The 26,321-nt window shown below is 46.3% G+C and overlaps 3 protein-coding genes across 9 annotated transcripts in view; 2 read left to right on the forward strand and 1 right to left on the reverse strand.

Moving 5' to 3' along the window:
- The first annotated feature begins 353 nt into the window (after positions 1-353).
- IRF6 (interferon regulatory factor 6) lies at positions 354-17,444 on the forward strand. Of its 2 annotated transcripts, XM_006767169.2 has the most exons (9): positions 354-509; positions 4,844-4,924; positions 5,393-5,569; positions 8,042-8,246; positions 9,315-9,443; positions 13,499-13,672; positions 14,887-15,279; positions 15,940-16,058; positions 16,722-17,444. In XM_006767169.2, the coding sequence occupies exons 3-9, from the start codon at positions 5,396-5,398 to the stop codon at positions 16,944-16,946; spliced, it is 1,419 nt and encodes a 472-aa protein (XP_006767232.1). In that variant the 5' UTR covers positions 354-509; positions 4,844-4,924; positions 5,393-5,395; the 3' UTR covers positions 16,947-17,444. The 2 variants fall into 2 exon arrangements, with proteins under 2 accessions (XP_006767232.1, XP_015421641.1); XM_015566155.1 differs by lacking the exons at positions 354-509; positions 4,844-4,924 and adding an exon at positions 6,745-6,898 and having other exon boundaries at positions 5,485-5,569.
- Positions 17,445-20,543: 3,099 nt separating this feature from the next.
- LOC102771352 (chromosome unknown open reading frame, human C1orf74) lies at positions 20,544-22,864 on the forward strand. 2 transcript variants are annotated; one of them, XM_015566160.1, is made up of 2 exons: positions 20,544-21,036; positions 21,389-22,864. In XM_015566160.1, exon 2 carries the CDS (start codon positions 21,460-21,462, stop codon positions 22,267-22,269), a length of 810 nt encoding a protein of 269 aa, XP_015421646.1. In that variant the 5' UTR covers positions 20,544-21,036; positions 21,389-21,459; the 3' UTR covers positions 22,270-22,864. The 2 variants fall into 2 exon arrangements, with proteins under 2 accessions (XP_015421646.1, XP_006767236.1); XM_006767173.2 differs by having other exon boundaries at positions 20,545-20,702.
- A 2-nt stretch (positions 22,865-22,866) lies between these two features.
- The window catches only part of TRAF3IP3 (TRAF3 interacting protein 3), a 15,598-nt gene continuing 12,143 nt past the window's right edge, over positions 22,867-26,321 (reverse strand). For 3 of the 5 annotated variants that reach the window (XM_015566156.1, XM_006767172.2, XM_006767171.2), the window contains 4 exons: positions 26,209-26,268; positions 24,977-25,113; positions 24,166-24,279; positions 22,867-23,130 (listed from right to left, as the gene is read on the reverse strand). In XM_015566156.1, the coding sequence (XP_015421642.1) occupies positions 23,038-23,130; positions 24,166-24,279; positions 24,977-25,113; positions 26,209-26,268 (404 nt within the window). In that variant the 3' untranslated portion in view covers positions 22,867-23,037. Of the gene's footprint in view, positions 23,131-24,165; positions 24,280-24,976; positions 25,114-25,928; positions 26,269-26,321 lie in introns of those variants that run through there. The other 2 variants (XM_015566157.1, XM_015566159.1) reach the window with 2 other exon arrangements.

Consider the following 26,321-nt stretch of genomic DNA (forward strand, 5'->3'; position numbering starts at 1 on the left):
AACCTTTATGTGGGGTTAACAGTCTCCACACAGCAGGGTAATTATGGGGCATGAAGCGGGGGTGGCACCCTCTAGACTTAGATCTGACCTCCCCGTCACTTCCAGTTCCCTGGACCACCAGCCCCCGCGGGCACAAGGTGTGAGCCCGCATCTGCACATTTTCTCAGGGCGGGTGGTAAGAAGCGGGGCGGGGCCTCCCGGAGCACAGAGGTTCATATTTCTCGCAACCCGCCAATCCTGAGCGCAGGGGGCGTGACCACACCTGGGGGGCGTGGCCAGGTGGCGGTGGTGGCTGTGGCGTCTGGGGTGAGGCGCTGACGTGAGCTGGGCGCACCTGGGCGGAGCAGGTAAGCGCCAGTGCGGGTCCGTGAGCGGAGCCCGCACTCCCTACCTGCGCAGAGCCGGGTGTTACCTGCCCAACCTGTCGAGGCGCGCGGTGGCGACTGGAGATCTCAGCTGGGGACATGGTTCGGAGGGACGTCCGCTTCTGGTAGCCGGATTGAGGAAAGGTGGGGACGCCAGCTTCTGGAGGCCAATCTGGGGGTGGGGGTGGTTGGGAGGGACACGCCCGCTGGGAGAGAAAGGCCCGCTCCTGAGTTTGTGGGGTTAGGAAAACTTGGGGACATCTGTCTTTTATGGGGGGGACACCCTGTGGGGTTGACTGTCTCCCTTCTCCAGGTAGCTTTTGGGGTGCCCCAGCACCGCAGTGCTGGGCCCACCCGACCCCACACTCCGTCGACTCCCTTTCCCTCCCCGCCCAACCCGCTCTCGGCTCCTACCACCCACCGTCGGATGGAGCTAAGGAGCCTCCACCCTTTGCAGGCTCGCGGGGCCGCCGGCCTCTGTATTTCCCAAAAGGGGAATTCCCAGGCCCGCGGGCCTTTTGGTGCTGGCGGGTGTTTGGGGGAGTTGGTGGTTGGGGAGGCCAAGGGCTTTAGCCAGTTTGTTTTCTTTCCCTGGATTTGTTTAGCACAGTCCGGCCCCCGCCCTGGGAGACACCAGTGGATTTCCAAGTAGACAAGCGAGGTGCTGGGAGGGTGGCGCCGGGCGTGGCCGCTGGGGGTGAGGCCTCTTCCCGTCGGGGCTGGAGGGCTGGTGGTGTGGAGAAATGTGGAAAGTCTCCCCGGCCTGGCTGGAAGGGAGGCCTGGGGTGCCACACTTTACAGGGAGCCTGCTTGGTGGTAAAGGGGTCATCCCTGCCCCAACCCTGCTTTTGATGGATGTCAAAAGTGGAAGCCTGGGCAGGGAGAGGGAGAAGGCGCTTGAGTCCGCTGGTGAAGGCGGGTGGGGAGCCAGGATAGTTCTCTGGGGTTAAACATATGTCTAACGAATGCAGGACAGCAGCACCCAGCACCCTGCACTTCCCCCTGGCCGGCCCCCAAATTCAATCCAGCAGAGAAGAAGGGCACGGGAATTATGGGTATCGACCCAGGATTTACCCCTGAGCAGGGCTGAACTAAAGGGAGGACTGACTGGGAACCTGGAAGTTGGTATTTCAGTTCCCTCCTGAAGGAAGGGAAAAACAGGACCACCACTGAGGCCTATCTGCAAGAAATAGCAGTGTGTTTTATTCTGCGGGTAACCTTTGACAGCCAAATCTCAGCTTTGGGGTAGCTGTGCCCCCGCCGGAAACTTGTCTGGGCAGGAGCTGCAGCGATGGCAGTGGGGTGTTTATAGAGGACCTGCCCCCTGGAATGGGGGTATGAGAGAGCATGGTTAGTGCCTGGGAGAGGTTGAAAATGTGCCTGCTCAATGCCCAGTATGAAGGGAGTGGGGTAGGTTAGCATCTTTGCTCTTTGGCTGGTTAAATACATGTTGGAGACGCAGGCCTTGAATTTCGCTGTGATGGCAGCTAGAGATACCAGGGCTGAGTTCAACTAGGCCGAGGTGGTTCTGTGGGCTTTGGGATTTGGGTGGTGAGGGTGTTTGGAAAGAGAACTCTGATTTAGGTGTGCTTGAAGGGGGGTGTCACGTAGTCTTCTCCCGGCCACTTCATTGGCCCTCCATGCTGTTGGCATCTTTGTTGGTTTATTTTTGGTTTACGCTCTCAGTGTGTAGAACAGTGGTTCTCAACCTTCTGGCCCTTTAAATACAGTTCCTCATGTTGTGACCCAACCATAAAATTATTTTCGTTGCTACTTCATAACTGTAATGTTGCTACTGTTATGAACCGTAATGTAAATATCTGATATGCAGGATGGTCTTAGGCGACCCCTGTGAAAGAGAACCGCTGGTGGAGAAGAAGGGAGAGATTCGGATGGCGGGGTGCAGTGGCAGGACTTGCGACAGCACACTGATTCAGGAGTGCTGGATCGAGGCCCCAGATAAAGCACTTCACTTTTCTGTGTCTCAGTTAACACAGCTACAAATGGGGATGAGAATAATACCACTTCCAGATCGTGAGGATGGAATCAGACACATTAAGTAACAATACATGTAAAAACTGTAAAGCCTGTGTAGATATTAAGGATTCTTGTTACCATGGTCTCATCAGTTAAAGACCATCATCTTCTACACCAGTGGTTCCCAATGTGGGGCACATGCCTCACGGATGTTTTGAAACTTTATTTGCCACTTTTTTATATCACTTCATATTATTATTATTTTTTAACAATTTCTTCCTCAATACTTCACCTGTCCTTTTGTTCTTTTATTTTTCTCTTTCATGGATGCCATGTTCTTTGGAAGCTTGTTTAGACCAAGTTAATGGCCCTTTAGGCTTCCTCCATGTGAATAGGACTTCACTTTTTGAAAAATAAGAATTATATGTCACGAGGAGGGGGTGGGGGGCATCAGGATTTTAGAGACGCTTAGGTGGGGCATGGCCAAAAAAAGGTTGGGAACCACTGTTCTATACCTTACAGTGACCAAGAAATGTCTTAGCTTCCTATGGTTAAAAAAAAATACTACTTGTAGTTTTTTAAAAAAATAATAAATTGAAACATGTCATTGCAGGAAAAGATGAATCATATATAAAAGTATATAGGCAGGTATAAAATTCACTCATGATCCTATCACCAGGTGACCATTGCGAATGTCTTGTTGCATTGGTGTATTCTTTCATTCCCTTTTTAAAATTCTGTGTGTGCGTGTATACGGATCCACGTGCATGTTACAAGATGGAGATACTCCTGGGTAATCAATATTATATGCTGCATTTTCTCCCTTAACTTCATATTGTAAAGCTTTTCCCAAATCCAATAAAAATTATTCAGATGCCCTGTTGTTTATTGCTGCTTAATATTGCAGCCTGTGAACATGTAATTAGCCATTCTCCTCTTATTTGGTTGCTTCCATTTCCCCCCTCTCTGCCTGTTTTTAGAGACTTAGTTACTGGGTGGCAGATGGGGGAGATCTTGGCTGACGTTCAGAAGGTGGAGGAGGGCAGGCTGGGGCGGGTTGCTCTTGGGTACGGCCATCTCGGCCATCTCGGGAGAACGCTGAGAACCAGGGCTCGAGATCTTAATCACCGGTCTCTATGGGTGGCTGCTTCTCCTTCCCCATCACTATGTGCAGTTCCTCGTGTTGACCTGGTTGCCTTAATTTTTTCTTCATGGGCTGTGGATCAACTAGAGTAAACACTTTTCTTCAAAGTTCAGGATCCATCAACAGGTTGATTTTATGTGTCAGACAAGCCCAGACACAGGACTTGGATGCATTGCAATATAAATTCTCAAAAGCCCCTCGCTAGGTTGACTGGTTGGCTGCCCATTTTTCTATTCTTTTCATCCTTCCCTTACCCCTCCCCCTCCCAGTAAGCCAGGACTGAGGAGAAGGTAGAACTTGCCCTTGGGAGAATGTGTTTCCTCCTCCTTATAAGGCAATGGTCTCTGGGCTTTGATGGCTTGTGTCGCTGCCCTGCAAAACAACCTAAACCACGGCCAAGACCAGGGGGTGGGGGTATTTGAATTCTGCATGCCAACCAACCTCACTTACCCACTGAGCTGTGCTCCCCAGGGGGAAGGTTTCAGTTGCAGGAGATGGTAATTGGGTCAGAAGGCTCAGGTAAGACCAGGTCTTGCCTTGCTCTTAAAGTGCCAGGGCTGAGTTGGCTTTGGGTTCTCCCCATTGGATGGAAGTCTAGCCCTCAGCTAAGCGCCTCTGAATGGGAGCCTTTCGCTGACTCAGCTGATTTGGTTTCTGAACTGTGATCCAGGGAGGGGTCTTTCTGGGTATGAAGGTGACTTATTTGTCTTCCTTTCCTCCTCAGGTCTTTATGGGGCTTGAGCAGTTCTAATGTGGATTTCTTCAGGAAGGAATCTGATGAAAACATTGCGCTTTAGCGCTTAGTAACTAGCATAGTGCTTGACACTCAGTAGCTGATGGCCAACTCTTTGTTGAACGAATGTTATTTTTTAGGTGTTTCTTTCTCACCTTAAGTAAAAACAAAGTAAAATAAGAACACCAAAAAAAATAAATAATAAAAATCTAAGCACAACATTCCAGGCAAACAATTCTTCAGTGACCAGCTTTTCCTTTGGGCACACAATCTAGGCAAACCTTTGTTTCCTGTTGTGAGTGCTGGCTGTCTCCAATGCTATCTGCTCTGTCTGGGCAGACTTTACCCAGGCTGGCTCCTGTAACCAATCAGCTCACCCCAGCCTCTGGGAAATGAGCAGACCCAGGTAAGGAGGCCATCCGAGCAGGACAGGTCCTGTCTGTAGTGCTCTAGGCTTAGGAACAGTGGTATTTGATTATTCTAGGGTTTCTGAGTTTGACCAGACTCACCTGCAGGGCAGGGTCCTCAGAGTCTCCAGCATTCCCAAGTCTTTTTCCACACACTAGATTGTTCTGTGGATAACCAAGTCTTCTCCCCGCCCCCCCCCCTTTTTTTTCCGTACAGAATCTTTGGGTGGCCCAGAGAAAGGACAGCCAACTCAAAGCCCAGCTAATCAGATCCTGGTGGATATACTACCTGCTCTATGTAAGTGCGGACTTTGGACCTGGGACCTCCCACCCCTCACAGCCCCCAGCCCACTTCTCTCTCGCCATGAAGGTGTCATTTCTTACTAAAATATTCCCATTCATCTTTAGTTGTCTGTCTAAAAAGAGAGCATGCTTCAGGTTCTTGCCCACATCCTTATTGTTTCCATAACAATTTTTCTTCCGTCTCCTGAGACGAGTTTGAAAAGAATAATTTTTGCCTGGCCGGTGTGGCTCAGTGGTTGACCTATGAACCAGGAGGTCACGATTCAATTCCTGGTTAGGGCACATGCCCGGATTGGGGGCTTGATCTCCAATGGGGAGGCGTGCAGGAGGCAGCTGGTCAATAATTATCTCATCATTGATGTTTCTAGCTCTCTCTCCCTCTCTCTTAAATCAATACAAACATATTAAAAAAAAAAAGAGTACTTTTCTTTCTCTTCCAAAGCCCTTGGTTCTTTAGGAAGGAATCATGGCCCTTCACCCCCGCAGAGTTCGGCTAAAGCCCTGGCTGGTGGCCCAGGTGGATAGTGGCCTGTACCCTGGACTCATCTGGCTGCACAGGGACTCCAAACGCTTCCAGATTCCCTGGAAACATGCCACCCGGCATAGCCCCCAACAGGAGGAGGAAAATACCATTTTCAAGGTAAAGAGCCTTACCATTTTGACTTGAAACGTTTTCCATTCTCTCAGACTTTGTTGGCTTTTATGGTTTGTGCTGGTTTCCTCTTTTGACATGAGGAATACACTAAATCCAAAACGCTGATGCAACAGTGTTTATGATGGGGGTGCCCGAACTTCACAGGCATAGTAATTTCTCTTGTTGGGGCATGTCTATGATGGTTGAGGTCATTTATTCTTTCCCACTGGTCCAAGGTACTCAATTCACATTCCCAAGGATCCTGGGTAAAGTTGGCCAAACTCCTGTGTATTGTTCCAAAAGCTCCCAAGAGTCAGCAATGGACTCTTCCTCTTCATTCGCTCAGGGCTCTTGCTATGAAGAAAGGACTCGGCCTGGGAATGGCTCTTCAGACCAGGGCAGGACTACTGAGTGTCAGCAGGCTCCTAGCATAGTCCGTAAGATGGGGGTAGTGGACCCTTAGCAAGTTTTTCTTTTTGATATTGACATATTTTGCCCTATCCATGCCTCTGCTTAAAAATTAAGAGGTGACTTAGTTATGTTTTCATTATACAAATATCTTTTCTATAAATAAAAAGCAGCATAGGGGATATAGTCAATAATATTGTAATAACTATGTATGGTGTCGGGTGGGTGTTACACTTATCAAGGGGATCACTTCGTAAATTATATAAATGTCTACTCACTGTGTTGTACACCTGAAACTAATATAATATTACACATCAACTGTAATTGAAAAATAATTTAAAATTTTAAAAATCGAAAATTACATTAAAATAAAGAAGTTTGTTGTGATACGAGAGTCATTTTACTTAACTGAAAACATTGGGTGGGTGTTACACTTATCAAGGGGATCACTGCGTAAATTATATAAATGTCTACTCACTGTGTTGTACACCTGAAACTAATATAATATTACACATCAACTGTAATTGAAAAATAATTTAAAATTTTAAAAATCGAAAATTACATTAAAATAAAGAAGTTTGTTGTGATACGAGAGTCATTTTACTTAACTGAAAACAAGCTTTAATCACCTGGCATGTTACAAATGTTAAGTGAAACCAGAGCTGACTTAGCCAGAAGCAGGTGGGCAGCTACTGTGGGCAGGGGTGTGATGTGGTTGGTAACTTGCGAGCCTGCACCCCATCCCCAGACCAAAACTTCTCTGTGCTGGTCAGTCTTCCAGCTCGTGAGTAACTTTTGTTACTGCACCCCCAAGACACCAAGAAGTGAATTCATCCTTTGTTTCCTGACTCTAAGCTGCAAGTCAGAAGTGAAATTCAGTCTCTACCGTGGGCCTGTCAAGATCTTGCTGAGACTGGACCAGGAAAGGTGGGCTCACATCTCAAAGGAGAGCCATCCTGGAGATGTCTCCCACCCGATTCCGTTATGGCAGGTGTAGAGAGAAGAGGCAGAGAGAAAATTGGCCTGAGAAAGTGAACGAGCACTTAATTTAAAATTAAATAATGATACAATAGGGATAGGAAAACATCTGTAAACCAGCACCAACATTCTAGTTGGCACGGAGGGGGGATGGGCCTGCCCTGCCTCCAGCTGGTCTGAAATTGGGTTTGCTGTTGACGTAGCTGGTCACGGAGGAAGAGGCTGGTTCCTAGAAGCTCCACTCAGAAGAGCAATCTGCGTGCTTAGGGTTTGAGGAAAAGGGGGCTGTGGGAAGCTGTGTGGTCATTTTTATCTGTGTATCTGTTTGCAGATGCTAAGGGAGAACCTTAGAAGTCAGGAGAAAAGTGAGGTTGCTTTCACAGATCCAAAGCTCTGACCGGTCTTTGACAGAGTGGTGGGTTAGGGGTAGGGGCACTAGCATTAAGAGGATGCCTGATCCACACCCTATATCCATTTTCTCATTTAATTCTCGGCAGCTCTGTAAGGGAGTTTACTCTCATGTTGTAGATGCAGAAGCTGAGTCTCTGAGGGGCTAAGTAGCTTGCTGAAATCACACAGCCAATACATGGTGGGGTCATGGTTTGAACCCAGGCCTACCTTCTCCCCCATTTTCATCCTGCCCCTTCTCACTGGGAATTGGAAGACCTGTCTTCAGGTCCTGCTACCATCAATTGCATGTGTGGTCTTGAGCAAGTCACATAATCTTGGGATTTAGATTTCCCTTCAGTAAAATGGAGATGAACCCAGTCTTGCTTGCCTCGCAAGGATTGCTGTGAAAATTGAAAGAATGGGACTCGTAGATTACCATAAAAATGCAGGGGTTACTTCCATTTTAGGAAGAGAAATAGGGACCTGTACAGTGACCAGAATCTCAGAAGTATGACTCAGAACAGGTTTGAACAAGTGATATTTATAAATCACAGTGATGGTCTTGTGGTGGGTGCTACCTTCTGCTGCATCAGTATAAACCCTCCATGTCATCTGCGTGGGCGTGTGTGTGTGTGTGTGTGTGTGTGTGTGTGTGTGTGTCTGGGCATCAGTAGGCACTCACTGCAGTTTCCTATTCCTCAGGCCTGGGCTGTGGAGACAGGGAAGTACCAGGAAGGGGTGGATGACCCTGACCCGGCTAAATGGAAGGCCCAGCTCCGCTGTGCTCTCAACAAGAGCAGGGAATTCAACCTGATGTATGATGGCACCAAGGAGGTGCCCATGAATCCAGTGAAGATATATCAAGTGTGTGACATCCCCCAGCCCCAGGGCTCCATCATTAACCCAGGTGAGGCCTCAGCTGCTGGGAAGAAGGTGGACCGTTTGTCAAGTTCTAGGCTGGACTCTTAAAGAGATAGGTGACTTGAAAATTGCCTGGCTTTTTACGTTTAAGACTGGTAAAGCAAGAAAGCCTTTCCCTAGGAAGGACCCAGGGAACAGAAGATGTAAACTCAGCAAAATCTTCTTGCTCATTTAGGGGGATAGGTACTAGCCTGATTGCTTAAAGCATTAGCAAGTAGAGGGAGTATAGCATAGATTTCTACCAAAAAGAAAATAGTTCCTTGAGACTTAACACTAAGAGCAGAGGCTAGGTAGTTTAGAAGAAAGAAGAGATAAAACTTAGAAGGTTTGAGTTCTAAAGCTGGTTCTTGTCACTTCACTACTTGTGGGACATTGAATCAAGGCATTTGACGTAGCGAGTCTGTTTTTCAGCTGAAAAAATGGGGATGCTCATCTTTCTTGCCTAGAGTTCAAAGGCTATTGCAAAAATCAATTGACATGTGTAAAAGCTCTTAAGTTCTCTTTATAAATGTTGAGGTGAGTGGCCATTTAGTTGTAGGATACTTTTACTAAGAGAATACCACCCGATCCTCCTAAATACCCAATCCTTAACAAGAAGTGATTAAGAGTCAGATAAATTTTTTTTTTTTGGAGAGCCAGATAATTTTGATTTGTCCTCAGCAAATCTGGTGAGGCCCTGCCAGGAGAGAAGGGTCTGTTCTCACATTAAGCTTACAAAAGAGAGAAGTTGGTGTCCTTGAGTTCTTAAAAGGGATGCTAATGTGTAGGAAGAGGGTTAGAATACAAATTAAGAGATTTCTGTAGAAGGGAGTAGGGTTTGCAGTTCCTTAATAGGGGAGGGGAAGAGAGCTTACATCAGGGCTCTGTGGGAAGAGTGGGAATCAGGGATCAATATATCCTCCGCTCCCACTCTTCTCGATTAGGGCACTGAGGGTGCACACTGAGCCCAGAGACCCCCTGTGCTAGCTGCCCCTAGCTTGTGCAGGGGGTTCGCTACAGCAATAACTGGAACCTGAGGGGGTTCACTTGCAGCTGCGTGTATGTTTCTTGGTAGGATCCACTGGATCTGCTCCTTGGGATGAGAAGGATAATGATGTGGATGAAGATGATGAGGAAGATGAGCTGGATCAGTCACAGCACCATGTTCCCATCCAGGACACCTTTCCCTTCCTGAACATCAATGGTGAGGAGGGGTGACAGGTGGTCCAGAGGGGTGAGGAGGGCTTTGACCTTGCTCCTGCTAACCCCTCAGCCACCACTGCACTGGGAGCAGTGACCAGGCCCTGTGGCCAGGCTGCTGGTCTGTTAGTAAGCAGGGGTCATAGGCAAGTGAACTCTGCTGGCCCAGTTAAAAATTTTACTAATTCTCAGTCCCACATACAACACTTTTATACATTTTGCTGACTTCTTTCAGGCCAAGTTGCAGGCATCATTTTCATGAATTATAGGTAGACTCTTCTGCTCTTTCCATCAGTATAAATTTTGTGTCACTTTCTGGACAGGGTCTACTCAGCTAAGGCTCTGTGATGGGAACTTGTGGTTTCTACAGCTCTCAGTTCTCGGCTTTGATAGAATTGAGCTGCAAGGGACTTTTCTTTTGTGGATTTTTAAAAATACATTTTTAAAAATTAATCTTTATTGTTGAGATTATTACAGATGTCCCTTTCCCACCCTCTCCCCAATAGCTCCCCTCCTCCTGGTTCCCATCCCACCCCAGGCCCTCGCCACCCTATTGTCTGTGTCCATAGGTAATGCATACATGCATATAAGATTTTTTCTAATCTCTTCCTGCAACCCCCACACCCAGATCCTTACCTCTGAGAATTACCTCTGTTCCATTTCCATGCCCCTGATTCTATTCTATTTACCAGTTTATTCTGTTCATCAGATTTTTTATTCATTTAAGTTTTAGATTCAATTGTTGATAGATATGTATTTGTTGTCATTTTGTTGTTCATATTTTTTATCTTTAGTTTTTTCTCCTTCTTCCTCATCTTAAAGAATATCCTTCAACATTTCATATAATACTGGTTTGGTGATGGTGAAGTCCTTTAGCTTTTTCTTATCTGTGAAGCTCTTTATCTGACCTTCAATTCTAAATGATAGTTTTGCTGGGTAAAGTAATCTTGGTTGTCGGTTCTTGCTATTCATCACTTTGAATATTTTTTGCCACTCCCTTCTGGACTGCATAGTTTCTGTTGAGAAATCAACAATGGGCACTCCCTTGTAGGTAACTAACAGTTTTTCTCTTGCTGCTTTTAAGATTCTCTTTATGTTTTGACCTTGGCATTTTAATTAGGATGTGTCTTGGTGTCCAGGAGGGAAAGTTTTCTCTGATTATTTCTTCAAATAGGTTTTCAATATCTTGTTCTCTCTCTTCTTCTGGCACCCCCATAATTCAGCTGTTGGTATGTCTGCAGTTGTCCCAGAGGCTCCTTACACTATCTTCATATTTTTGGAATTTTTTTCCTTTTTGCTCTTCTGGTTGGGTGTTTTGTCCTTCCTCGTATTTCAAATCATTGATTTTGATTCTCGGGATCCTCTACTCTACTGTTGAATCTCTGTATATTACTCTTTATTTCAGTCAGTGCATGCTTAATTTCTGACTGATCCTTTTCCTTTTTTTTTTTTTTTTTTTTGGCATTCTCACTAAGATCCTTGAAAGTCTCACTAAGTTCCTCAAAGGTTTCTAGAAGATTCTTGAGTAACCTTATAACTGTGGTTTTTGAACTCTATATCCAGTTTTCTTTCTTCCATTCCTTTCATTTGTGACATATTTCTTTGTCTCTGCATTTTGGCTGCTTCCCTGTGTTTGTTTCTATGTATTGGGTAGCTGCTAAGTCTGAGTTGATAGAGTGGCCTTGTGTAGCCCAGTGGCTCAGCCTCCCCAATCACCTGAGAAGGACACTGTTGGTGCACCCCTTTGTGGGCTGTGTGCACAGTTTTGTTGTAGTTGAGCCTTGATTGCTGTTGGTGTCACTGGGAGGAATTGACCTCCAGGCCAATTGGCTGTGGGGCTAGTTGCGACTACAGCGGGAGAGCTGCTGTGCAGGAGACACCCTTATGGAGCAGGACTTGCTTCAGTGGGGCGTTGGCACTCCGAGTCTACCCCTTGAATGTGTTGCTTATGCATGTGAAGAGTTGTGATCTGGTATGGTCTCACACTGACCACTGGGTACACTGGCTCTTGGGTCTCCAGGGAGGTGCAAAGTCAGCCAATGCCTGGGGCCATCCAGCAGGAGCTATAGAGAGATCTGCAGATTCCTCCTCTATGTATTGGGTTTGGAAATGCCCAGACGAGGACCAGCTGTGAAGCAAGGCAGGCTGGTGCTGGGTTTCGAGCCTTTTATTGATACGTTTGGGAATCCCTGACCCAGCTATAGCTTGTTTGACAGATTTTTAGCCTGAGAAAGGAAAGACCATTCATATGCAAAAGCTGCTGCCCATAGCTTGTGTGGGGTTATAAATTGGGTGGGGCGGGGTCTCAGAGAATCACCAGGGTGGAGCACACAGAAATGGCTGCCAGTCAGCCCTGCACCGGGGAAGTCCCAGCACCAGAACAAGGACTGCCGTAAGCACCTCCGTCTGGAAGAAAGTTGCCCCAAGTTCCAACCCCAATGCCAGACAGTCCAATTTCTCCCTGTATGTGTCTGGGTCCCCCAGAGCCTCGCCTGGCACTGGAGCTCAGAGGAAGTGAGAGCTTGTAAATTCAGTTTGTGGTGCTGGCCTTTTAGGAGGAGCAGCTGGGTCTCCAGCAGCCTGTGTGTCACTCAGCCCCAATCCCCACTGGTTTTTACAGTCCATAGTTCTTACTGCCCGTAGGGACGTCTTTCCCCAGCTCTGGATCCCTGGGCTGGGTGTTTGGTGTGGGGCTGGGACCCCTTGCTCCTCCAGGCGGCCTCTGCAGAGGCGATCTCCCTCCCAATTATCTCCCCCCAGCTCGTTCTGTGCCTCTGCGCCTCCTACCAGTCTCAGTGTGCTTCTTTACTTCTCTGGTTGTGGTACTTCCATTCAGCCAGCTTTCTGGTGGTTCTGGATGATAGCTGTTCTGCATTTTAGTTGTAATTTTGATGTGGATGTGGGAGGCAACAAGAACGGGCATTTACCTATGCTGCCATCGTGGTTCTCTTTTTTGTAGACTTCTTAATATTCAGCTTTCCAGGAAAAATGAGTTGAGAGGTTGGAAGGTCACTGTGTGATAGGGCAGGTACTGAATCTCCCATTGCCTGTCCTGAGGATGCTTGAACACAAGCTGAACTGCTCCTCTGCGGCATCTTCGCTGGCACTGCCCACAAATGGTCCTTGACATGCATTCAGTTGAGCAGCTTTCACTGCTTTTCTAGTTTCATCTGGCTGCTATGGTTCAAATGAGATACTTGCGGGCTGCCTTGGACCCATTTTGGGAAGATGTGTGGCATATATGAAAAACAAAGTAAAATGGGTACATAGATTTAAGCAGACAAAGGGTCCAAGAAACATTAACCTCTGTGATTCCAGAGCTGTTGGGGCAGAGGAAGAAGAATTGTGGAAGAATAGATGCCTAAGAGGTGAGGCTAGGAGGAGATATCTGTAGACTTTTGAGTGAGCCAACTTGGCCAATAGCAGGGAAATAGGATGCGTTTTTTAAAATTAACTTTTAAGAATAGCTTTATTTGGGTACTTGTGAATAAATAATACTCTTACATGATTTAAAATTCATAATGGTACAAAAAGGTAATCAGTAGAAGGTTTTCCTTCCATCCCGTCTCTGAAACTTCCAGTTCCTTCCCTGGAGGGTCCTTGAGTATCCCTTCAGATGTTTTAAGCATGTAAAGTATTTGTTTTTAATGGAATTTTGATAAATTAACACTTACTCAAAGCTAATAAACTGATTCCGTTGAGTTCCTTTTATGAAAGATAACCAGGTTTTATTTAATTGCAGGGTTCAAATTTTACGACAGAGAACCTCTCATATATGCTCATACTGATTTAACCCCAGAGAAAACTCACCCCTCTGTTAATCTTCAGCAAACCCAGGTTTTCATGACTATGAGTTTATGGGAGAACCAATATGATTAGGTTTCCCAGAGGCAGGTGTTTTCTGTTGTGTTAGTTGTGGGGATCCTCGGTGGGTTGCCACATTTATCTCGATCCAGTGTTTGACTCTTGTCTGTTGACTTTGTTAGGTGTTAGAGCCTCAGACCAGATGCTGTGCATGTGTGGTGCCCCTGCCTGCTCAGCCACATCCTTCTGTTCTAGGTTCTCCCATGGCACCGGCCAGTGTGGGCAACTGTAGTGTAAGCAACTGCAGTGTGGGCAACTGCAGCCCTGAAGCAGTGTGGCCCAAAACGGAACCTCTGGAAATGGAAGTACCGCAGGCACCTATACAACCCTTCTATAGCTCTCCAGAGCTGTGGATCAGCTCTCTTCCAAGTAAGTGAGCCCTGGGCTTTCTTGATGGGTCTTCAGCTCCTAATATAGTCCCTTCCTGCCTTTCCTTCTGCTTCCATTTCTTTGCCTTGTATAGAATAGCTACCTTTTCCACAGGTACCTTCTGCGTATGGTTCCTGGCCAGCTGATGATGGGTTACCAGGGCACACATAAAGAGACAGTAGCCTATGCCTAATTGCCCAAGAGGATGCTCTGATTGGTTTCAGCTCCAGGTTACTCACCTTTTAAGTGGGTGGGAGTCCTGGTTTTATCAGTTTGGTTAGGGGATTTGGGGATAAGACTAGTGGTGGAATAGGGAGGTAATGGCCATGGATTTAGTAAAGGGGGTTTTTAGATTTTGAAGGGGCTTTAGGGTTCAGAGAAAATCTCTTTCTGGATTGGGCACAAATTTATTTCAATGAAGAATCATTGTCGCTCTCGCTGGGTAGCTCAGTTGGTTAGAGCATCGTCCTGATGTGCTAAGGTTGATCCTTGGTCAGGGCACCCTATTGTCTGTGTCCATGCAATGAATTCATAAATAAGTGGAACAAGTCGATGTTTCTCTCCCTCTCTCCCTTTCTCTCTCTCTAAAATCAATTAACAAAATTAAAAATAATTATATTAAAATAAAAAAAGAATCATTGTCAATTCTCCATCTCCCTTTCAATCTACACATGGGGAGAAGTGGGGGAGAATGCAAGAATTTTGTCCAAGAGGCTAACAGCTTTAATAAGACCATAGGGAGACTTGCTGAGTGAAAATTTAGTTTGCTGTGAGCTGTATCTTTTTTATTATATATTGTTAAAACAGAAAGATGAGTTGGTATTCTTGTTTTGCTGGTTTCTTTAAAAATATGACACAAACCAGACACCTTAGTTTCTAGCTCCTTCCCATGCCTATAGATACAGAGACTCAGTATGAAATGGGAAGACCAGGACTCGGACCTTAGCTTGGAGGAATTCCAGCCCTTAGGGTGTGGTGATTGAACAGAGATAGGCATGATGGACCTTTGAACTGTTTGCTTCAAGACAGCCTTTTGCGTGACTGTTTCAGGGTTATGTTGATGTCTCCCTCTATTGCAGGGAGGATAACTATGGCCATGGCCTTCCTGAACGCTGGTAGAAAGGTAGCTCAATCTTGATGGACTTGTATGAGTCTTAGGGATAAATGGGCAGAGCAGCAGAGCTGGACCCTCACTGTTCTCTCTCACCTTGCAGTGACTGACCTGGACATCAAGTTTCAGTACCGTGGGAAGGAATATGTGCAGACCTTGACCGTGAGCAACCCCCAGGGCTGCCGGCTCTTCTATGGGGATCTGGGTCCCATGCCTGACCAGGAGGAGCTCTTTGGTCCTGTCAGTCTGGAGCAGGTCAAGTTCCCAGGTCCGGAGCACATCACCAATGAGAAGCAGAAACTGTTCACCAGCAAGCTGCTAGACGTCATGGACAGAGGGCTGATCCTGGAGGTCAGCGGTCACGCCATTTATGCCATCAGGCTGTGCCAGTGCAAGGTGTACTGGTCGGGGCCATGTGCCCCATCACTTGTTGCTCCCAACCTGATTGAGAGGCAAAAGAAGGTCAAACTCTTTTGTCTGGAAACATTCCTTAGTGGTGAGTCTCTTTTCAGAAGGTTGATGGGTGGGAAGTGGTCCCTGGAAATATGTCTTCCTCCATCCCGCCTCCCTTTCCTGGCTCTGCAAACGTTTTTGTTTTTTTTTTCTGGAGGAAGTAAAGGTTGAAAAGAACTTTGGTTCTGAGAAATGAAAGTGATCTGGGCAACAAAGAAGGGCGTTCCACTCCAATGCTCTGAACTTAGACACTATTTTTAGTTGGTTTTTAGCACCTTTAGTGGCAGAAGAGGGAAACAGCCTCGTCATTAGCTCCCAAATGCTACCAGTTTATCCTTAACTTTGGAAGGTGACCCTGTTCATTATAATCAGCAAGACGCATACTCTTCTCCTTTGAAAAATATCCGAATGGTGACTTCAAGCAGGCACATTTAGGGAGACCACTGCATTGTGAATTTTACAATGTGGTTTGAACCCCAAGTCTAGCTCAGTGGTTTCCTCTGAAATGATGAAAATGTTCTGTATTTGTGTTGTCCAGTATGGGAGCCACTAGCCACATGTGGCTATTGAGCATGTTCATGTGACTAAGCAACTTAAATTGAATAGACACATATGGTGGCTAGTGCCTACCATACTAGGATGGTATTTACGGAGTGGGTATGGAATGGCCCAGGACACCAAACTTGCTCTCCACCTTCTGCAGATCTCATTGCCCATCAGAAGGGACAGATAGAGAAGCAGCCGCCATTTGAGATCTACTTATGTTTTGGAGAAGAATGGCCAGACGGGAAACCCCCGGAAAGGAAACTCATCTTGGTTCAGGTGAGGAGATAAAGGATATGTCAATAACTCCTTACCTTTTCATCAAAGCTTTAGCTCCTAGGTCTGAGGTAGAGCCCTGAGCAAAGGACCCATCAGCCTGTGTGGGTTTTAATCCCATCAGATGGAGTACCAGACCCAAGCTTTGCACATTGCACAGTAGGTCCACAATGGGGAATACAAGGTCCTCAAAGTCTCTGACGGCTTCAGATTCATTACCTTGGCTTTCATTCTCTTACGGACGTTAGAGTCTTGCTGAAACCTAACAGGATATGATCCTTACAGCTTTTTGACAAAAACCTTTCAGTTACTTTTAAGAACACAACCTTATTCTAGGAAGTAAAATCAAGATCACTTGGGTTTGGCCCCTGGATTTGTACAACAAGACTAGGCAATAGATGAAATTTGGGTAAACGTCTTGCTAAATAAGCAGTTATTTGTTTAGATATGTGATAGGATGCTACATCTAGATTCTTTACCTTCATTTTGAATCAACTTTTAGAGTAAACCCTAATAGGATGGTTCGGAGAGATGAAGGCATATCCTATATCTAGAGTGGGAGATTCCCCAGGGCTTTACTGGTCCTTCCTTCAATCTTGAGTCCCTCCTGCTGTTGAAAAGTACCCTTTCCTCAGCAGATACCTGTGTGCTCTGTGTCCTGAACAGGTTATTCCGGTGGTGGCTCGCATGATCTACGAGATGTTTTCTGGTGATTTCACACGATCCTTTGACAGTGGCAGTGTCCGCCTGCAGATCTCGACTCCAGACATCAAAGATAACATCGTTGCTCAGCTGAAGCAGCTGTATCGCATCCTCCAAACCCAGGAAAGCTGGCAGCCCATGCAGTCTACCCCCAACATGCAGCTGCCCCCGGCCCTGCCGGCTCAGTAATCGAGAATGCCATCTTCCTTCTCTTTTTTTACAATATTGTACATATGGATATTTTTTATTATTCAGATTTAACCAGCTTGTAAAACCCCTTTTCTTTCTAACAATGTTAGTAGTTTCTGACTCTCCAAATATGCCTGGTTCTTAAAGTTGATTTAATTTATGGAAAAATCACCCTTTATACTTTCCCTTTCTTTTTTATAAACATCCCAATGGTAGTAAAATTGTAGTAGAAGGAGATTTGGACACCAGGGGTTCTAACGACGGCTTTACTTTCAATGTACGACCTTGAACCAAGTCATTTAACCTCTGGGCTTCAGATTCATTACTGTCAAGTGAAGGGGTTGGAATGATGCCTGAAATAATGCCAGCTTTAAAACTCTGACTCGATGACCTCATTCTACTTGTACAAGGAAAAACTGCCTGGAACAGAACCCTTCTGAATTGTTCTTGTACCACTTTTTTTTTTCTTGCCTTCATTAAAGTTCCCTCAAGCGCTGATTTGTCCAAGATTGATCTCTGTTTGACCTGTTCTGCTAGTATAGTAAGCTGGCTCCCCGACGGGGGAAGTGAGAGGGAAGGGAGCCAGCTGGTTGCTTAGGAACCAAACATGATATCTAAATAGAAATAGGTGCCAAAGTCTGAAAGTCACCCGGCCTGTGGAGTAAACGCTCATAAATTGAGCTTCTAAAGGGAAGCTGTCAACACAGAAGGCCCAGGATCCTGTGGACGAATTGGTTGGCTGGTGTTTGCCTCGTCATCACTCAGATACCACTGTGTGTGTGGGGGGTAGATGAGGGTGTGTGACTTGCTGGCAGCCGTCAGAGAGGACAGAGCCCCCTTTTTTTTTTTTTTTTTTTTTATTCTCTGAGGAAGACCTGGGGATGAGCTGGGCATCTAGGAAAACTGCTGAGTATAAAAGGGACAGTTCCTCCTTGTTTGGAGAATTTTACAGCCTTCTTATCATTTGGGTTATTTACATTTGGGGAAAAATAGGGTGTTGAGTGGGTTAAGGCCAAGGTGAAGAAGGGCTGGGAAGTGTTTTTCTGGAAAAAGGCTCACCTTAGCACAAACCTGCTTGTCTCCCTAGTGGAGGTAGCTGGGTGTGAATAATGAAGGTGTTGAACTTTGCATCTATAGGTGCCATGAATTGGTCTTATTTATTAACTTTTGCTAGGCCCCTGACCCTTTGCCTTTTTTTTTTTTTATGGGTAAAATCACACATGATTTAAATTTCAATGACATCTTGGGAAAAATGATGGTAATCTCTGGTAGCACACCCAATCCTCTTGCATTGGTGCCAGGTCATATTTACTACTAGAAAGCCCATGTCTAGTCTGCTACCCTTAAACCAAGCCACTTCCTACCTGCTACTGGAGTCGAGCTAGCTGAAAAGTTAAGCTAGTTTTATTTCAAAACCAGAGCTTCAATTCAATCACAGGTGTCAGTGGGACTTATTTCGAATGCTTAAGCCAGGGGTCCTCAAACTTTTTAAACAGGGGGCCAGTTCACTGTCCCTCAGACCGTTGGAGGGCCGGACTATAGTTTTTAAAAAAACTATGAACAAATTCCTATGCACACTGCACATATCTTATTTTGAAGTAAAAAAACAAATGTTTTTGGCGGGCTGCATATGGCCCGCGGGCGGTAGTTTGAGGACCCCTGGCTTAAGCCCTAGTTTTAGAGTCTCTAAGGGACTAGTAGGATCTGTTATTACTAAAGTCTGACCAAGAGAAACCTGGGTAAAGGTGAGGTGTTCAGAAATTTGAGGTGAGCAGAAATTTGGCTTCTAGAGACCAGAAAATATGCAAGGTATAGAAACTATATTTTTGGTTATTTTGCAGGGTGGGTGAAGTGAGGGTTTTGGTTTTGATGTCTGGCTGCCTCTGTCTGTGCCTGCATAGCTCCAAATGATAAAGAACTCACTGTAGATAAATGGGTAGAGCTGGTCCCTTTCCCTTCTTCTGTGAGATGCTAACAGCCAGGCTGTCCATCTGGATGGGGGCCCAGAAAATGTGAAGCTGGGTATTGAAAATAGTGTTCTGAAGTGCCAAGAAGCATCAAACTTTTAGCATGTGACTAATGAAAACTTTATAAACATGTCGGAGGACTGGATGAGTGGCTTTACGTGGTCTTAACTAGATCTGGGTGTCCTTTCTCTTTTGGAGACTCAGGTTACTATCCCCTTAGTGGCTAAACCTCTCATTCCCCTGGTGTCTTCTACTTCCTTGCCTTCACCTTGATGAAAACTGGGAAGAGTTAGATGGTGTCAGCAGCTCTCCTTTTCCTTCACTGTCTACTCTACCACCAAAGTTAGCTCAAAGTATCCACTGGAGGTAAATTGGGAGGGCAAGTGTTGGATCGCCACACATAATTAGGTCTCTGGTCAATGTTGCCATAGCACCCTGTACTTTCTCTTTCAGAGTCATCAACTCCCTTGTAATTGCTCAGCATCTGTGTCTTACTTGACTACAAACTTGCTGAAGGTAGAAACTGCTCATTTTGGATTTTGACGCCAGCCCTTAGCATATTTTCTGGTAATATAGTATGTTTTCAAATATTTGTTGTTAGAATAAATGAGTGAGCTAAGTAAGTCTTTTAGGGATTTGTTGGTAACCACCATGGTAACATAAATATGGGGCAGGAAAAAATTCTAAAATTAGTATCTGGTCTCTGCTTCTGACTCCCTCTGAGTTCAGGACCAGGGTGGGACTGGAACCCCTACAAACTAGTCCAACTTCCAGGCTGGCCCCATCGTTACTCCATATGGTCTCTTCATCTCCTGAAGACACTTCCAAGGCAGGACCAGTAGTGAAACCTCCAGTGTGGGTGCCTGCAATTCCCTTAAGCCTCTGCCTTGTCCATGTTATCAATAAATTTGGGTCATATTCTCAGATAAAAGTTTTCTCAAAATCTTCCCCTTCAGTTTATGCTGGTAATTAAAGAGGTGTTAACCCTTCGGTGAAATACCACTTTTCTTAAAGACCTGATTGAAAAGCTTCTGCATCTCCCTGTCTCATCTCTCATGTGAAGTCGGCAAACTGAATTCCTACAACTTAAGCTGCTTGATGGGGGAGTGGGAGTTGCTTTGTGCGCTGTGACACCTCCGAGAAGCATGCCTAGCACACGTTAGCTCACCGGGAGCTCCTGCCATTCACACCCTTATACAGGACCACCCTGGACCAGCATAGCACGGGTCCACCCACTTCTCAGAACAGAGCCACTCAAGTTTAGGGTTCAGGCGGGTCAACGTTGACAAAACAAAACAAACCTCTGAAACTCTGTCGTACCAAAGGAGGTGTGGAGATTCTGCAAAACACGTCGCGCCGCGTTGAGATAAATCTCGTTCGGAGGGGAAATCGCATTTCCCTAGGCACAAATGAAAGTGTTTTTGCACCGCCTGGAGCCAGCTGCCGGAAGCCGAGGAGGGTAGCAGCGGGCTGCCAATCAACCAGGTCCCGCCTTCTCAGGGCCACTTCCGCTCCTCGCGGTTCCTATACTGAGGGGCGGGGCCAGCTTCTGGTGGGAGGAAAGGACCGGCCTCCCGGCAAGCGGGCTGGTGACGTCATGGAAGGAGGCGGGGTGGGAGGAGTCGTGTTGGGCATGCGCAGTAGACCGGCTCTGCCGACCGGAAGCCGAGCGGGCGGGATTTCCCGTGGGCCGGTGGATTGCACGGTTCGTGGCTTGTGTGGCGGCGCGAAGGGACTATAAAAAGACGTTCCTGAGCCCGCGAACCTGCAGCGGAAGTGGAAGGCGAACGTACGTGTGTGATACCGAGCCGTCTGCCTGGTTTAATAAGACACGATAATTGGCTCCGAAAAGGGTGTGGGCATTGGGGTGAGCCCTTCCGCGGAGGGTCCGTGGATGTCCACCAGGAGGGTTGGCGGGAATTAAAATACCACCCTCCTGCAACTCTTACACATTTCATTTATTTACCTGTACAGGGTGAGATGGTTATCAGCCCACATGCTAGTGTATGTCAGCTTCATCAGATGTCTATTCTCAGAACTCTGCTGGCGGGAAGAGAAGGGCAAATTGGCGGGGGGAAGAGTACATTTGGAGCCTAGAACTCTGCCTCCGAGGGCAGTTTTAGGTGAAATGCTCTGAATTTTGCAAGAGACTGTCTTACCTCTTCGTTGCCCCAAACTTCTCACAGTTTGAATCAGAGAAAGTAATATACAAAGGCCACAATTTGGAATAGAAGCCAGAAAGAATATAAACCTATCACTAAATCCAGAAAGACACGTGTATTTGGGGCTCCAGGAGACGGAGTCAACCGTAGAAATCACCCCATCTTGCCCGGCCTGGGTTAGCATTCCAAAGCACAAGGAGGGACAATGACCTTTGGAAGATGCTATAAGCCGGGGGAGGGCTGTTGGCAGGTGTCCTGGTATGTATGTCACTGGCTGGTTGTTAATAATCCCCTGGCCCTGCTTTGTTTTTAGGTCCTTCAAGTGTCTGGAGCTCAGAGATGCCCAGGGGAGGGAACTGTCTCTAGTTAAAGAGGCCATGCCTGATGTTGCTTCCAGATCTCATGTCGACACCAAGTCCTCAGTTGCTGGTGGCAGCTGCTCAGCAGACCCTGAGCATGGGAAAGAGACGGGCCCCGGCCCGAGCTGTCTGCCTTCACCTGGCCGGAGAGGTCCTGGCTGTGGCCCGGGGGCTGAAGCCAGCCCTGCTGTATGATTGCAACGGTGCGGGGACATCAGAGCTCCAGCGCTATCTGGGGGAGCTGCAGGGCCTGGGTTTCCTGACCAAGGGACTTCACATCCTTGATATTGGAGGCAACAGCCTGATCGTCATACCTGAATATGTATGTCAGCACCTGGAGCAGGTGCTGCTTGGTCCTGTAACCTTTGTGGATGTTTCCAGCTCCCAATCTCACCCTTCTATCCGCTCCCTGGACCAGCTTCAGGACTTGAAGTCCCTCATTGCCAAGATCATCACCCATTTGCAGGGGTTGCAGAGGGACCTGTCCCTGGCCATCTCCTGCAGCAGACTCTGCTCCTCAGACTGGAATCTCTGTACTGTGTTTGGGATTCTCCTGGGGTATCCTGTTCCCTATACCTTTCACCTGAACCAGGGAGATGACAACTGCTTAGCCATGACCCCACTACGGGTGTTCACTGCTCGGATCTCATGGCTTCTTGGTCAACCCCCAGTCTTGCTCTATTCCTTTAGTGTCCCAGAGAGCTTGTTCCCAGCCCTGAGAGACATTCTAAACACTTGGGAGAAGGACCTGAGGACTCGATGTAGGGCTCAGAATGACTTTACTGACCTGAGCATCTCCTCTGAGATAGTCACCCTGCCAGTTGTGGCCCTCTAACTCCCATGTAGAAAGTACTCACTAAATATTCAGCTCTAAGTCAGGGATTACAAATAGGCATCATCTCAAGTGTCAATTCTGAGCATCTTGAGAACACCAGGAAAGAATGCTCTAGTCAACTGGCCGCGTCTGTGATGGGCACGGGAACAGGTGGTGGCGGCAGCATTAGTAGTACATACTTGCCATTTCTATACTAAGGAGTCCTCTTGACTTAACTGAGATGTCTATTCCTTTTTCACTAGATAGAAGATAGAAGGAAAGAGATTGTGGAGAAGGGAGTGAGGGGGTAGATGGAGAAGGTTAGTATAAGGGGGAAAATAGCTATTTAAAAAAAGGATCGTTTAAAAAAAGGATCGTGGAGAAGAAGGGAGGTGGAGGACAGCAGTGTACCCTTGTATACTATATGTATAGTATGGTAATGTTGTAAATATACTTTGTGGGTAGTGTTCACTAGAAAATAGCAGGCCTGGGCTTTACTGCATGTTTATATACCTCCAACTGAATTGGACTAAGGAAAGTAGACCAGGATGCTCAAGTGTCTTATATTTGTGATGTGATGGGTCGGTCATTCATGAATAAACAATTCTGGGAAACAGATTGTCAGGCGAAGTTTATTTGTTTATTTTACAGTAGATGGAAAAAAAATAATAAAGTTAAAAATCTCAGTTGAGTTGGGAAAACCCACACTTGAAAGTATCCAAACCTTCTTGAGTTTTTTATTGAGTTTTTTGCTTCTGATTTTCACCCAAGGCGGCTGTCACAAGTTATTCAGATCATCAGGCTGTCCTTGTTGGCCACGAACACTGCTAGCGCTATAGCAATCATCACGACCAGCATCGATAGCCATCGGCCACACTGCCTCTGGGGATGGAGGGGGAGAAGAGAGAAGCCATGGGTTGGTTGGAGAAGATATAGGCAAAAACAATTTTCCTTCCCATTCTGGCCCCGTGGGAAATCTTGGGTTGGTGGAAGAGGGGAAGGTTTTTTCTATCATTTTGTTACCTCCCCTGGGATAAAACCACTTTGCTGGTAGTCACTGGCCCATAAGCCAGGATCATTGGCCCAGGGAACCACAGCCAGCTGGGGCCAGATACTTAAATACTGACAAGTCCAATCAAAGGTGGAAAATAACTCAGCAAAATTGTATTCTCTGTTCATATTGCTTGTTACATTTTCTCTCCTCATTCTGTCCTTGCCACTACACTCAATAGGCCAAAAAACACCATTTCCTATTTTAGCTAATAGTCCCTTCAGGCTTAAGACTTGTACCATGAAAAAAAAAATGCTCTGGCTGGTGTGCTCAGTAGTTAGAGCAGGGGTCCTCAAACTTTTTAAACAGGGGGCCAGTTCACTGTCCCTCAGACCGTTGGAAGGCCGGACTATAGTTTAAAAAAAACCTATGAACAAATTGCTATGCACACTGCACATATCTTACTTTGAAGTAAAAAACCAAAACGGGAACAAATACAATATTTGTATTTGCATGTGGCCCGCGGGCCGTAGTTTGAGGACCCCTGAGTTAGAGTGTTGCCCTGTGCACAGAAGGGTTGTGGGTTCGATTCCTGAACAAGGGCATGTACCTGGGTTGCAAGTTCGTTTTTCGGCCCACTGGGCTGTGTGCAGGAGGAAAACCAATCAATGTGTCTCTCATATTGATGCTTCTCACTCCTCCCTCCCACTCTAAAGTCAATGGGAACATATCCTCGGGTAAGGATTAACAACAACAAGAAAGTTCCATGCAAATTAAGCTGGGGTGCATAAGCCAGTGTTCCTTTCCATGGTTGCTGTACTGTCGGTATAAACGAAGCTGAATGGGACAGGCTGGTCAGAAGATGTGGCTAAAGGAGGAATAGTCCCACCATCATCGAGGGCTGTATGGGAGGATCACGCTCTTACTCTGGGAGGCAGCTGTTGGCTCTGGTTCAGCTCTTCTCGGCAGTGCTGCAGCGTACGCAGGCAGGAGAGGTACTCATCACTGAGGTTGTCTAACTCGGAATGCAGTTCTCTGCACTGCGGGGAGAATACCACCAAGGTCATCACCAGGTAAAGGAGAAGGCCCCCTGTCAGTTACCCATTCATTCATTTGGAATTGGTACTCCCTTCCTTCCCAGGCCTTCTCAGTGATTTCAGTTTGCCTTTTGCTGTTTGACCTAGTTTGTCTGGAATGTGTGTTCATTTACATGAGTGATTATAATGCATATTATATATTTATTACTTATAGACGTTATATAAGTGTGTGCTTTCATGTGACAGTGAGCAAGGGCTTTGTAAAGGGGACATCCAAAAAAATGAAATTCTTATGGAACAGAAGACCTGGAAGTGATCACAGTACAAGGCTCTTGGTCAGTAGCCGAGGATATGTGTCTGTGAATTTGTAGATAGGAAGAGTTTTGTTACTTAAAAGACTATAAAGCTTTAACATACTCAGTGTAGCGCAAAGTTTGAGGAGTTACTGTTCATGAAGTGTGTTTGAGTTTAGGTTGACTTACTAAAAAGTAGCTAATAAAATGAATAAGGATTGTATAATGAAGGAAAACGATAGACAAACTAACCCTAAAGCAAGACAGTTTTTACAGTCAAATGAATACCCTGGAGGCATCCAATCACAATGTCTGGTGTTGAAATCCCTGCTGTCTGGATGCCTCCAGCAGTTTTCCCTACCTCCGTAGGCTGAGCCCCCCACTACTACCTGAGGTCACCATCTCACCTCCTTTTCCTTGGCCTGGAGCTGCAAAGTCTTCTTTTGCAGCTGGTCTTTGAAATCCCAGTCTTTCTCCTTCCCTGTACCCTCAGGCTCCACTTCGTTAAGGGAGGGCTTTGGGCTCCGCACAGACAAAGCCTGATCTAAAAAAGCAGCCAGATTCTCAGTGATGGTGAGGCCCACACCTCTGAGGAAGGGCCCTGTCAATGAGAGGACCCCTGGGAGTGAGGAGAAGGGTGGGGAGGGAGAAAGAGAGGGTCTGTCTTTTGGTTAGACTTCAGGGGATGGAATTCTCTGACTTTTAAAGAACTCCCATTGGGACCCTGCTCAGACTGGACAGAGAGCTGGAATTTGAGCCCCACTGAGGGCAAGGTTGGCATCTTACTTTTCTTCGTATCCCTAGTCCTGTCTAATGCCAGATACTTTTAGAGTATACTTCTTAATCCAATTTCTTTGGTTAGGGGTCACATCCTTTCTAGTTATACTGGTAGGTTTGCTGGATGCGTCAATATAACCCCCTTCCTTTCTGTCCTTATTTCAGTCATGAGAAGGCAGTCACATCCTAGAATTCATCTTCGTGTGGTTAAAGATGGTTTTCCAGCCACCTGGCAGTCTTCGTCTTGTGAAGAACCCGCTGGAATAGTGATTAAATTCTGCATTATTGTCTTAGCTGCGTCTTTAATTTGTGTGACCATAAGACCTTCATTTTCTTATCCATACTATGTGGGTGTAATGATTTCTGCCTTCCATTTACCCAGTGATTGTGATGAGAAAACGAAAGGCCTTGTGTAGTGGTACGTGAGGAGTTTTTGCCCCTCCATATGCATGATGGATTATCAGGAAGCTAAGGCAGCAGACTCTTGAGGGCTGAGGGGGAGGCCACTTCTGCATGCAACATGGTTTAGAGGGGAAGCTGGATGTGATTTGGAAAGTCAAGTGTAAAAATTGACATGCAATCCTGAGTTCAAAATCAATTTATTGAAATGTTCAACACAGACATGTTTTCAGGGGAAGTAGAAATCCCTTTTCACAGTTTACATACCTCTCAGGGTAGGAGGCTACCTAGTTAAAGTGTTCTCAGAGCCAATGATCAGCCCTTAACAAGCTTTCCCAGATCCCTGACCTAACAGATGTCAGAACTGGATGGGACTCCAAGAGGCCATGTAGTCCATCCCCCTGCCTCTAGGCAGGCATGGAAAGAGCAATGTCTTAGAATTTGTGGAAGTAAATTTGCTGACCTTTCTTTATTAAGAGTTTCTCCTGCTCTTGAAGCTGTAAGGATTGACTCTGAAGCAGACCTGTTGGGAAACACAAGAAACTTGTCTGTATTGGTATGTTTACTGCACAGTGT

The sequence above is a fragment of the Myotis davidii genome, unplaced genomic scaffold (genome assembly GCF_000327345.1).
Source record: "Myotis davidii unplaced genomic scaffold, ASM32734v1 scaffold622, whole genome shotgun sequence".
In the NCBI taxonomy this organism is placed as follows: Eukaryota; Metazoa; Chordata; class Mammalia; order Chiroptera; family Vespertilionidae; genus Myotis; species Myotis davidii.